The sequence below is a fragment of the Lolium rigidum genome, chromosome 4 (genome assembly GCF_022539505.1).
Source record: "Lolium rigidum isolate FL_2022 chromosome 4, APGP_CSIRO_Lrig_0.1, whole genome shotgun sequence".
In the NCBI taxonomy this organism is placed as follows: domain Eukaryota; kingdom Viridiplantae; phylum Streptophyta; class Magnoliopsida; order Poales; family Poaceae; genus Lolium; species Lolium rigidum.
In genome coordinates this window covers 97314620-97326436 of record NC_061511.1, presented here as the reverse complement: position 1 = coordinate 97326436, position 11817 = coordinate 97314620, and the positions used below count along the sequence as shown (strand labels likewise).

The 11817-nt window shown below is 41.0% G+C and overlaps 2 protein-coding genes across 2 annotated transcripts; one reads left to right on the top strand and one right to left on the bottom strand.

Moving 5' to 3' along the window:
* Positions 1 to 4377, top strand: LOC124650036 (putative pentatricopeptide repeat-containing protein At5g08310, mitochondrial). The gene is made up of 3 exons (XM_047189603.1): positions 1 to 1706; positions 3669 to 3988; positions 4140 to 4377. Exon 1 carries the CDS (start codon positions 4 to 6, stop codon positions 1567 to 1569), a length of 1566 nt encoding a protein of 521 aa, XP_047045559.1. The 5' UTR covers positions 1 to 3; the 3' UTR covers positions 1570 to 1706; positions 3669 to 3988; positions 4140 to 4377.
* Positions 4378 to 6359: 1982 nt separating this feature from the next.
* Positions 6360 to 10055, bottom strand: LOC124649885 (quinone oxidoreductase-like protein 2 homolog). Its single transcript, XM_047189454.1, has 6 exons — positions 9675 to 10055; positions 9269 to 9377; positions 8609 to 8700; positions 8221 to 8479; positions 7384 to 7527; positions 6360 to 6828 (listed from the first exon to the last, which is right to left on the bottom strand). Exons 1-6 carry the CDS (start codon positions 10019 to 10021, stop codon positions 6739 to 6741), a joined length of 1041 nt encoding a protein of 346 aa, XP_047045410.1. The 5' UTR covers positions 10022 to 10055; the 3' UTR covers positions 6360 to 6738.
* Between the last annotated feature and the right edge of the window lie 1762 nt (positions 10056 to 11817).

Below are 11817 nucleotides of genomic sequence, written 5' to 3'. Positions count from 1 at the left end.
TCGATGTACAGTGTCTTAATTGAGGGTCTCTGCAAAGACAAAGAAATAGGAAAAGCGGTAAAATTATTTGAGGACATGAAAAGTAGTGAGGTTGCTCCTGATGTCCGCTTGCTCAAGAAGATGGTTGAGGCATTCTGCCATGAAGGAGATTTTGCCATTGTTGGCCCGTTTATCAATGAAAATGCTGCGCAGTTGAAACCTAGCGGTGTTATCTCACTGTACAATGTGCTATTAGAAGGACTTGTTAACCATGGGCAGGCAGAAGCAGCTTATCGGTTGCTCACCTCAATGATATGTGGTGTTCAGGATATTAGTGAAGGTTTGACTGTTGGTGCACATGTGGTTGATACCGGTCAGGATGTTAAGCCAAACTCTGATTCCTTCAACATTGTTGTGTGTGGCCTTTGTAAGGTTAAGAAGTTGGATGATGCCTTAGCTCTTATAAAGGACATGGTTAGCTTTGGCTGCAAGGGAAAGCTATTGATGTTTAATGATTTGATCTATGAGTTGTGCAATTTAGATAGGTTAGATGAAGGATACGAATTGCTTAACCAAATGAAGGATCTTCGTGTGATACCCTCAGAGTTCACATACAATTCGTTATTTTATGGCATTTGCAGGAGAAAAGATCCAAATGGTGCTCTTGATTTACTGGGGGAGATGCGCACAAATGGACATAAACCATGGATAAAGAACTGCACAGAGATGGTGCAACAACTTTGCTTCAGTGGCAGGATAACAGAAGCCCTTGAATTTCTAGAAGAAATGCTCAAAATGGGTTTTCTTCCTGACATAGTGACATACTCCGCTGCCATGAATGGACTGTGTAAAGCCGGTGAAGTGGACAATGCGTTAGGGATCTTCCGTGACATTTCTGCCAAATATTATCTTCCTGATGTGGTAGCACATAATATCTTGATAAATGGGTTTCGTATATCAGGTAAATTGAACGAGGCACAAGAAATTATGGAGGAGATGTTGGAGAAGGGCCTGTTTCCTTCTATTGTTACCTACAACCTTATGATTGATGTTTGGTGCAAGTCTGGAAATATTGAAAAAGCGGTTGATTGCTTAAATAAAATGGCTGATGAAGAAGAGTCACCAACAGTAGTTACATATACAAGCTTGATAGATGGACTCTGTACTGCTGGAAGACCTGACGAAGCCATTGGTTTGTGGCACAAAATGAGTGATAAAGGTTGTGCTCCAAATAAGATAGCATATAGCGCTTTTGTTAATGGATTGTGCAAGTGTGGTCGAGTAGAGACTGCACTGACCTACTATGATGAGATGATGACGAAAGGTTTTGAGTTAGATACTTTTTCCTGCTTATATTTTATAAATGGTTTGATATCAAATGGAAATGCCACTAAAGGATGTGAGCTTTTGAAAGAGATTCTCCAAAAAGACATGACACACTGTGATGATTTGAAGATGGTAGGACTAGTAAATAAAGCAGTTGAAGAGCTTTCTAAAGATGGAAGAACTTCTCCAGATATCAGCATACTTGTAGAGAAAGGTTTAATTTCAAGGGCTCAAATTATGCACAAGAAAGATGGAAACAACTGACATCTGGTGCTGGCATGAGTTCTGGATGAGCCATGGTGTCAGCTCTATGGTGCCAAGTTATGCAGATTGTTCATTGCTTCGATCTACATGCCTTTTTGTGCATGCAACTACTTTCTGTTGGAAGATTTTTCTTCAAGGTATGATATGGAAGACATTTCTCAGGGGCCACTTCCCTCTATATCAGTACGACAAATATTTCTCTTGTCAAAATTACGACATGATTTTTACGGTGTATCATATATCCTCTGTGTTTGTTGTTGGGGGTTTGGGGCTTAACGTAAACATAAACTAAATTAGTATAGTTTTCAATAGGTGTCCTCATGGTTGTGCTACTGAAGTGGATGGATACCTTTTCGTTGTACTGGGTGCAGTTTAGATATCCTGGTTAGGCCCAGTCGTTTCCAAGACTTCATTTCTTCAGTCAAGTACCATATGAAAATGTAGAAGTAAATATGAACTGGTTAACTCGTTCCACAATCTGGTAATGGTTTAGACTGGGCCTATGTTTCTAGATAAGATCCCTGGTGACATGTCCAGCCAGCCCTTGCTACATGGAGCCATACCCTCCGTCTCCAGATGACCCTTGCTTCATGGACCTTTACCGAATTGGCGTGTTGCATTACCATTCTTCAACCCTTGTTAGAAATTATATGCATTCTACTTTCTCTTAATCAGTATTCGAATATTCGTGGGTGACAGAATGTAAACCAGAACCATGGTACCATTAAATTTAGTGCATGATATACTCTCATACGGCCATACCAAGTCGTTTCTTATGGATCTACTGGCTAGATTATCTCTTACTTAGTTATGCACAGTTTTGTACATGAATAAAGTACAGACTGAAGATGAATCTAATGAGTGTACGTCTAGATCTCATCTTAGCCTCCATCATAGTATCAGACTCTTTCCTGTCATAATCTCTTATCTGTCTCAAGCTTCTGATGCCCATCCTCCTCCCAACCATGAACACCACCTCCAAGCTTGGTTCCCCTTCAGCGTTTGGCACCCAAGTCGTCATCAACACCATTCCCTCCCAGATCCTGCTCATCACTAGCAAGGTTCACATATCCGTTTTTCTTGACCTTCATAAGTCCAACTATGGCCAGTGGAGTCAGTCAATTCCAAATGTTGTCTTCGGCAAGTTTGCTCTCACCAACCACATTGACTGCTCCCAGACAGCGCTTAGCGACTCTAACTGGGTACAAAGCAATCTCTCCATCGACTTGTGGTTCTACACCATGGTATGATAAGAACCTCAAGATCAGCTTCAGCATCAATGACATGGAGAAGCATATGATGTAGTGGCAGAGCCATGATTTGTAACCTTCTGTGTAAGTTATAACTAAATAATTTGCAGTGTTATCATTTCATCTAAAACCTATGGAATATAATTATTGTTATGTTCTGACCTCTTGCAACTAAAACATGGGATTAGTTGACTCCAGACCTTGTTTGTGTCTCCCACTGTTATGATGTATTAACGAACCAACTTTTGCAGGAGGGGGGGGGGTTGAAACCAGGGGGTTCAAAATGGTATTTTTCACTGGAGACACTGTTATATGGAATATACAAATGTTCTGGTTTAGTGTAGTTCACTTTACGTTTCCAATCATAATCGTAAGCTACCGACCGACCAAATTTTGGTAATATCCAGTTCAAAGTTCCAATTGAAAACTTCCAGGATCTAAAACCATTTGAGTTTTCACCGTTGACAGTCGGAAGCCAGCACTTTCCCCCAGTAATAAAATAGTTTTACACCGAGGAGTAGAATCAAATACTGGATTTTTTCTTTGTGCTAGAAGCGGGTACGTCTTTAGATTTTGCAGGCTTGTGTGTAATTGAATGTAACATTATAGTTTCTATTTCTTTGATGCAACTTCGAGTTAGGCACATACACCAAACAACTGCTGTTCTGTACATGACTTTTGGCATTGTTAAGTTCTCAATTTGGATGCGCTTGTGTTAGGAATCTCCTGGAAGGTTATAAGAGCCAGAAGAGTGCTCATTTTATTGTTTAGTCTTTTTACAGTAAACACTAATATACTGCTGCAAGATAAAATTAACTGTCTATCTTATATTCCTTCCATGTGATTCAGGATCTTTCTTGAAGTAACAATGGGCTATGGTTTCAGATGGTGGGTTTTCTGATGTTTTGGACTTGAAATATTTCATGACGAGTGAACGAATGCACATAAAAGCCCTCAATCTCAAACTGTTTGGAGACTAATTTATGACTCCAAGTGTGCTCACTTGATGGTGCCTGCATGGAGTCAGAGGGAATGTTTGTGTTTCTTGGGCTGATCATACGTCCACCATATAGTGATTGTGGGGGATCGACATGTACCAACTACAGTTGCCAGGAGCAGAAGAATCAAATGTTCCTTTGACCATCGCTGTAGGAACAGCGGAATCTGATGTAAGTGGATTGTTTCTTAAGCAGTTAATATTAACACCGTTAAATCATTTCTTAGTAAAAATCTACATGCCAGTCTGATTCTCTGACAAATAGTCAAATAGATGAGCTGGAAGATGCAATGAAAATTGATTCTATCCATGTAAACTTGCAGGAGACTTGCCCTTTGAAGATAACTTCTACTGTATGATGCTAAAATGATTTATAAAAGAGAGGGTAAATATTGCCAGTATAGGAAATCCACAGTTTCACAGTTATCACAGTACATACCTCTGTGATCCCTGAGTAGCAGTTGCTTTATTTATAAAGCAGGGCGAAAGCCTATTTCGAGGAGGAGGAGGATCCCTGAGTAGCAGAATACACAGTTCTCACCATGTATCCCCAAATTTACATAATGAGATTGGTAATAAAGACTGTTCCATCTACTACCCCTTTTACATCATATAATGCATACATGTTCACACAAAAAAATTCTTTATTTGCCATTCCAGTAAAACTAGGATTTTTGGCTTATTTAACCAGCATCATAGGTGGCATGATTTAGAACAGTTTATACTACCCTTTGTTGCTTGTACCATTAGGATTTTGGTATTTTTGTTAGCAACAAATGTGATGTTTAGTTTATTTAAACAAACAGGTCCTGACCTTTTGTTAGCTTCACCTATTTCTTGGTTTACTCTGGAATTTAGCGCAACTAAGACTATGAAGCATGCAGTTTTTCTCTGTTTGAAATTTACTCTAAAAAATGGTAAGCTGTAATCATCCTGCGCAGATACGAGCTATCAATCTGATTCTTCATCTTAGTGGGATAATATTTGTGTGTGGAATAAATCTTTGAATATATCTGAGCTTGCTTGAAGAATTGTATGTGCCAATTAACAAGTGGAAATGAGCACAGGAGAGTCGATTCTGGACATGCTTCGTCTTTGAGTTTGTTTCGTTAGAAGGTTTGTATAGATAGGTCTGATATTCACGGAAATCCAGTTCGGCGTAAGGAATTTTAAAATCATTCATGTGCCTCCTAAATTTCGATCTTTCAACCTTCTACTCGCAATGCTACATCATGGATGCATTTTCATGGAACATTGATAATAGTTGTACATATTCAAAAAAAAAATATATACTCCCTCCATTCCCTTCTATAAAACATTTGACAAGCCAATTAAGGGTTCCAAAAGGTCTTATAAAAAAGAACAGAGGAAGTGTATTCGTACTCCAACTACTCCTAGAACTATCAAGTTGCAATACCAATGGATTATTGCCACTTCATTGCAATTCTCAGTCGTGGAAGAGAAAAGTATTTGTCGTGGCAATGGATTTTTCTACCATGGCAGAGAATTTTGGTGCTGCGGCAATGCAATTTTCGGCCAGGGCATAGAAAAACACTTCTGCTTGCCCTGCTACATCTACAACTATAGATTGAATTATACCCCTAATTTTATAATGCTACATGTACTACTTGGATAAAAATATTCCTACAGGAAATGTTACAAGATGGATGAATTTTCCTCAAACATGGATTTTTAATAACTCATAAATGTATATTTTGTAAAAAAAACATATAACACTACCCCTAAAACAGTCTAGTAGTAATATCCATCATTTGACAACAAAACATGGATGATCCTTGTTTGCGTCGTCGGCATGGTTCTCTCCACCACCAGATCCTTCACCGTCACCGTCCCCTATGCTCGTAGTTGCTGGCCCCATTGGCTACAACACCTCCTTAACCATCTCCTTCCCCAACAGCAGATCCTTTGCTATCCCGGTATCAAAAAAAAAAAAAAGAGACAAACCCAACCACTAGCATCCGTTGGCATTTTTTATAGAAGAAAAATTCTGGGTTGCCCTCAAGACTCGAACCTGGGTGGTTAGCTTGCGCTCCCGCACACCTAACCAGCGGAGCGGCGTTCTTTTCTCTTTACTATCCCGATATCAGCGTGGAGTGCACGGTCGACAACACCTTCTTCCCTATGATCATGCACACGGTTGGCAGCAGCACCTTTTAAGGAATTATGTTTCGGAACCAACCAAAACCGGATTGGACCCCGATCCCATAACTATGCACACGATCGCTCACTGGTACCATCAGTGTTTTCATCTGTTCAACCAAGTGGACGATCGACTACATCATCTATCCGAGATGAGGACACAGAAGATGGAACCTCATACGAGATGGGCATCCTACAGAAGATCATAAATGAGGTCGATTCGAAGAATGACCTTTCATCATGGGGTATCCAACGGATGCGGTGCACAAGCACAGGCTACAGGGAGTGCTGGAGCACACTTGCCTAGTTGCCTTGATGGCGTGATTGACCCAAAGCAGCGCTTGGAGCGAGGAGAATAACAGCAGGGTTTAACTAGCGCTAGATCAGGAAAGATTCCGCTCGAGTTTAATACCTTGCCTCGAAGGGCATGATGCTATATTGCTACACCCATACATAACCATCAAGTTGAGACGACCAACAAGTCTTGCTAGTTGCTACCCAGTTTCAACACCTTTGTTACATATACTTATTCACTTGGACTACTGTGCACCCGCACCAGTGCATTGTCTCAGAAGTGTCTATTTGCTACACATGGTGTACAGATGAACCCTTTCACGCGTTGTAGCTTTTATTCAAGAACGGATGTACACCACATCACTGTCATCCACACTACTGCTGATGATATCATAACCACCGACAATAAAGTGCTAGGGTATTCCACAATAGATGTCAAAGCTTTCCCAGGGAATCTTTCCAGGGGAATCAAAGTCTTGATTTTGCTGACGAACCCATAACAAGCATGACTTTACCAACGGCCTTCCTATCTCTCAAGGCAGCAAAAGCGAGATGAGCCTGTACAAAACATTAACAATAAATTACAACAAGACACATACAAAAAAAAAACACGAGAAATACATGCGATTTTTTGGACTCAATTCGAGAGCCGTGTAATATGATCGTGAAAATTGGCTATTAACGGTAGTGCTCTACATATTTACCCCATACAAACTTAGAGGATGAACTTGTAAATTATTTTGTTAGGGAGAGCTTGATGAACATTTACCAGAAATAGACTAATGACAACCAGAAGATTAGGTTAAAAGTTGCTGTAGACAATTTCCATTTTATTAACAAAACCGTACAATTGAAGCATAGCCACGGAGAAATGATGTTCTCATGGATACTATTTCCAGCAGTTCTAGCAATTCTCACAAGCACAGACAAGAAATACTATGAATTTGTAAGCAGTCAAATGATGCAAAAGGAAAAATTGCAACTATAAGTTACACAACAGTAGTTCACAAAATATCCTTAGACGTTCTGCCATCCAGATATGTTAGATTACGCGATGGCAAGTACCACACGTGGCCCAATGTAACTATTGTGAAGTTACTTCATGTTGCTTACCTCAGGGAGCCTGTAGGTGTGTGAGATTTTAGCTGTTATCAAACCCTTTGAGAGCCATGACAGAAGTTCGTTGACTGAGTCAATGAGTACTGCTGGCCGATGAATTAAGTAGCTTCCCCAGTACAGACCATGAATTGTCCAGTTCTGAAACATCACGCCACAATTAGCGAGTAATCGTAGTAAGCATAAATTCAGTAGAAAGCAGTTCTATCAGTATTCAGTATCCTTACTACTTTGTAATAAGGAGAGTAAAACTTTGTAATAATTCCGCTTTTACAGTCTTGTAAACTTCAAACTTCTCCTTAATTAATCGATTGGGGCAAAGTCTTTTTTGCCCCCGTTTCAAAAAAAAAGTATCCTTACTATTGAAGTTCCTTTCAAGTGCAGTGAAGTATAAATATACTGATATCCCAATATTGCCATCTCATATTCTAGTGCTATCAACTAATTTTTTACTTAAATACAACTTTACATTGATTGATTGCACTAGAAATTTCTCACATAAATAATTTTGATGCAAACTTATAGGATTGCTGTCCATGGTACTGACTGATAAATTCTCAAATTACTTTCAACATGATGTTACAGGAATTTACAGATTTATTGGCGTCGCTCATTTAGCAAGCTAGAGGCTGTCAAGGCAAAATGCCTATTCTAAGTAAGAAGACCAATCAATTATAGCACATACAAGTGAGACTAAATACAGGAAGCCAGCATTGAGTCAATTCCACTTATAAACGAGAAGACCTTCACCTTCATGTTTCAATGCACTAGTATACCTCTTTTAAACGAGAAACCAGCCTTAAATTTAACGTCATTTGCAATTTACTAGTATACCTTAACAAGTGCAACGTTAGCTCGAATAACTGGAACATCTCCACTAGCAAATCCAATGAGCAGAATATGTGCACCCCAATTGAGAAGTTTCAAACTATCTTGAGTAAGTTTGCCCCCAACAGGATCATATAAAACGTCAACACCTTTGAGACCTCTAGCCTTTAAAAAGGACTCGGCACTCTCAATAACATTCTCCTTGCTAGAGTCAACCACATGATCAGCTCCTATGGACTTGAGATAGTGCAATTTCTCAATTCCCCTGAGATCAAGACAAGTATTATTTAGGTAACCAAAAAAACAGTCAAATAACATAAGTACATAGCCACGACCTATGTTCACGAAAGAAAAGTAACAACGATCGAATAATTTAGTTGCTTGTTCTAATCACCTGGCAACCGCAATAACAATAGCACCACTAACTTTTCCTATTTGTACAGCAGATACCCCAACACCGCCGGCAGCACCAAGTACAAGTAGCACCTGAAATTAAAACTTACATTAATGAGAACCACCAATGTACCGGGAGGAGCTCAGGAGCCTAAGACTACATTAGATACTGAACTTACTTTCTATATTGAGTAAAATGAACCAGAATCTGAAAAATATTCAAGGTGCACACTATTAGGACTCATGTGCATTTCCTAACTTTTGGGACTCACTTGACAGTTGACACCCTTGAATATATTTAGGACTTTTGATGCACTTTTACTCTCTTATATTGGAAGATGGTATCTGCAGGCTTAACATATATATATTTCGCCTAAATATTAAGAGAAACAACGTGTGCATATAAATCGTAGGCAATATGGTAATTACATCAACAAGATGGAGAAATCAAAGAAGTTAAGTAATCTACTCACAAATTATACAAAAAACAAAAGAATTGAACAAGTACTTCATGTGTCAGATTTGCGGTCCAAATTGTAAGAGTTTTAATTTGGCATGACTGAAATATTAACTCCAGTTAAATGTGCAATCAAGGATGACACAGATAGAATGCAAGTACAATGGATATCATAAAGACGAAAGAAGCAAATGGGGAACCCACCTGACCAGACTTCAGTTGAGCCCTGTGGACAAGGGCCAGGTGTGACGTACCAAATGCAACAGGTAATGCTCCAGCAGCGACCAGGTCACATCCATCAGGAACTAAGAATCTGATACACAATAAGATGGTCCCGATTCAACAGACGGTTTTGCTATTTTAGACTTGCCTAATTTTTTGAATTGATTTTTCTGAACATTGGGTTTAGCTTTGTGCAAGTCTGTGAGTATGATTTTGACCAAATGCTAACAGATCAACAGAAAGTACTTCGGGCGCCTAGATCTCTACAGATAAATCTCACATCTTTTCTTACCCCGTGTACAGTATTCCGTCAAATGACCGAACCTAAAGCAACAAAGTGTAAACTTCCTAGAGAAATTACCAGCCAGGAGAGGGAAAACGAACTCACAGCCCCTTCTCCTCGGTGACGATGAACTCGGCAAAGGACCCGACGGTGGCGAGGGAGCAGACCCGGTCACCGGGCCGGAATTTGCGCACGCCGGGGCCGACGGCGTCGACGACGCCCGCGTAGTCTGACCCTGGCACGAAGGGCAGCGGGGGTTGCTCCTGGTACTTGCCCTGCACCTGCAGGAAGTTCGCGAAGTTGAGGCTGGTCGCCGCCACACGCACCCGCACAGACGTCGGCGACGAGAGCTCCGGAACAGGTTGTTCACCGGAGATGGCCTCGAACGGCGAGTCGTCGCCGCCGGGTGGTAGCGTGGGGTCACCGAGCCGCCGCACCACGAGCGCCTCCATTTCTTTGGGTTGGGGTTTGGACTATGGAGCAGGTTCGGATTTGGACGGGGAAAGCGAGAAGAGAAGACACCGTCCCTGACGCTAACTGCCTACTTAATGTACAGTACAGTACATTGGAAGTTTCTGTGCATGAGGAATTTCTTGCCTGCGATGAACAGAGGATTTTGCAGATGTGATCATGTGAAGTGCATCAATTTCACGATTTTTTAGCGGTGAACGATCGATCCACTATATTCACGTGCGCAGTCAACTTGGGAGATTTCGGCTCCCAAGCTCCAATAATCCCTTTATTTTTTAGAAATCGAAAATCATATTTACAATTTTACTAAACATGAAAAAATTCACATGTAGTTAATGATGTATCCCATAAACATGCAGAATCTCGATTAAAAATATTTTGTTACTTAACTTTGACAAAAGTATAGATCAGTAGTAAACAATGCATATTTTCAAATCTAAGTACTTCCTCCGTTCTCAAATAAGGGGATATCTTAGTCAATGCACTTTAAAGTTCATATTACTTGCCACTAGTATGTATGTATCTAGAACTAAAATATATATAGATACATCTATATTAGTATCATGGATCGGAGAGAGTAGGAAAAAGTGTTTCTCTCTTCACGCAGAAATTAAAGAGATGAGAAATGGTGGTTGACACTTCCAATGCAAAATCCTTAACTGTGTTTGAATGCAGTGAATTAGGTTTGGAATTGTGAAATTGGAATTAGGGCCCTTAATTCGCTCGTTTGGTTGCGTCTAGAATTGTCGTGCGGAAACTGGAGTCGAATTCCAGCCCGCCCGTCCGAAGCGTTTTTTACGAAGGACTGATTCCGAGAGGAAATAGCAGATAGCAACACATGTTGGTAACACATGTTGGTGACATTTTGCATAGAACCACAACATCGGTTTGTTTTTTAGAGAACACCACATTTTGTTGTAATCACTTGCGCAAAACACATAACCCTTTATTGAAAGCTTTAGAGCATTTTCAGTCGCGTCCCCCAAACCATCCCCCAAACGGCACCGGAGCGAACGTTTGGAGGACATGTTTCGTTCGTGCCGCGTTTGGGGACGTCGCTCCCCAGCCGCATCTCTCAAACGCCGCCCCCAAACATTAAAATACTCTCTTTTTGTTTTTTGTTTGCATTTTTATTTCAATAAAGAGAAGAAACATTCCACAAACTAATAATTGGGAACTTGGTTTACACGAAGACATAGTTTGGAACATGGTTTTCCACAAACTAATACATAGTTTGAACCATGGTTGACATAAATATAAAACATTGCAAAATAACTAAACCTAACTAGGCCGGGCATCGAAGACTTCGTGTGTTCACTGCCAAGAAAGAACACTCGCAGGCACACCCAGTCACCCAAACTGGAAAATCCAACTGTTGATGGTGCCCATGTTGGTTCTTTCGAGGAAGAACAACCAGAAACCTCCGTGCATATTTTCACTGCGAAGAAACAACACTCATCAGTCGTCGTCCTCCTCGGCGCTGTCGCCGCGGTAGTGCCGGCTGCAATGCGTCTCGTCGAACACCTTGATTCATGTCCCTCTCACCGGCTTCGAGGCGGTGGTAGCGCGCGAACTTCTCCCAACCGATGTGGAGGTACATCTTGCCGCGCGCATCGTAGATCACGCCCACGATCCACCGGCAGCATCCGTAGGCAGCCTCCCGCAGATGCAGCGAGCCCGGGCGCCCGTCGCCGGCGACGAAGTTGGCGAAGGTGTCCGACAGCCTCTGGATGGTGTGTGGGTCGCCCTTGAGGACGACGAATCGAACAGCACCGGC

Excerpts from the sequence above, each read along its gene's own strand:
- LOC124649885 (XM_047189454.1), bottom strand. The coding sequence starts at position 10,021 with ATGGAGGCGCTCGTGGTGCGGCGGCTCGGTGACCCCACGCTACCACCC. Across the intron at positions 9,378-9,674 it reads GTCACCGAGGAGAAGGGGCT|ATTCTTAGTTCCTGATGGAT; the intron begins GTGAGTTCGTTT and ends ATTGTGTATCAG. Across the intron at positions 8,701-9,268 it reads CTCAACTGAAGTCTGGTCAG|GTGCTACTTGTACTTGGTGC; the intron begins GTGGGTTCCCCA and ends TTTTAATTTCAG.
- LOC124650036 (XM_047189603.1), top strand. The coding sequence starts at position 4 with ATGTACAGTGTCTTAATTGAGGGTCTCTGCAAAGACAAAGAAATAGGA.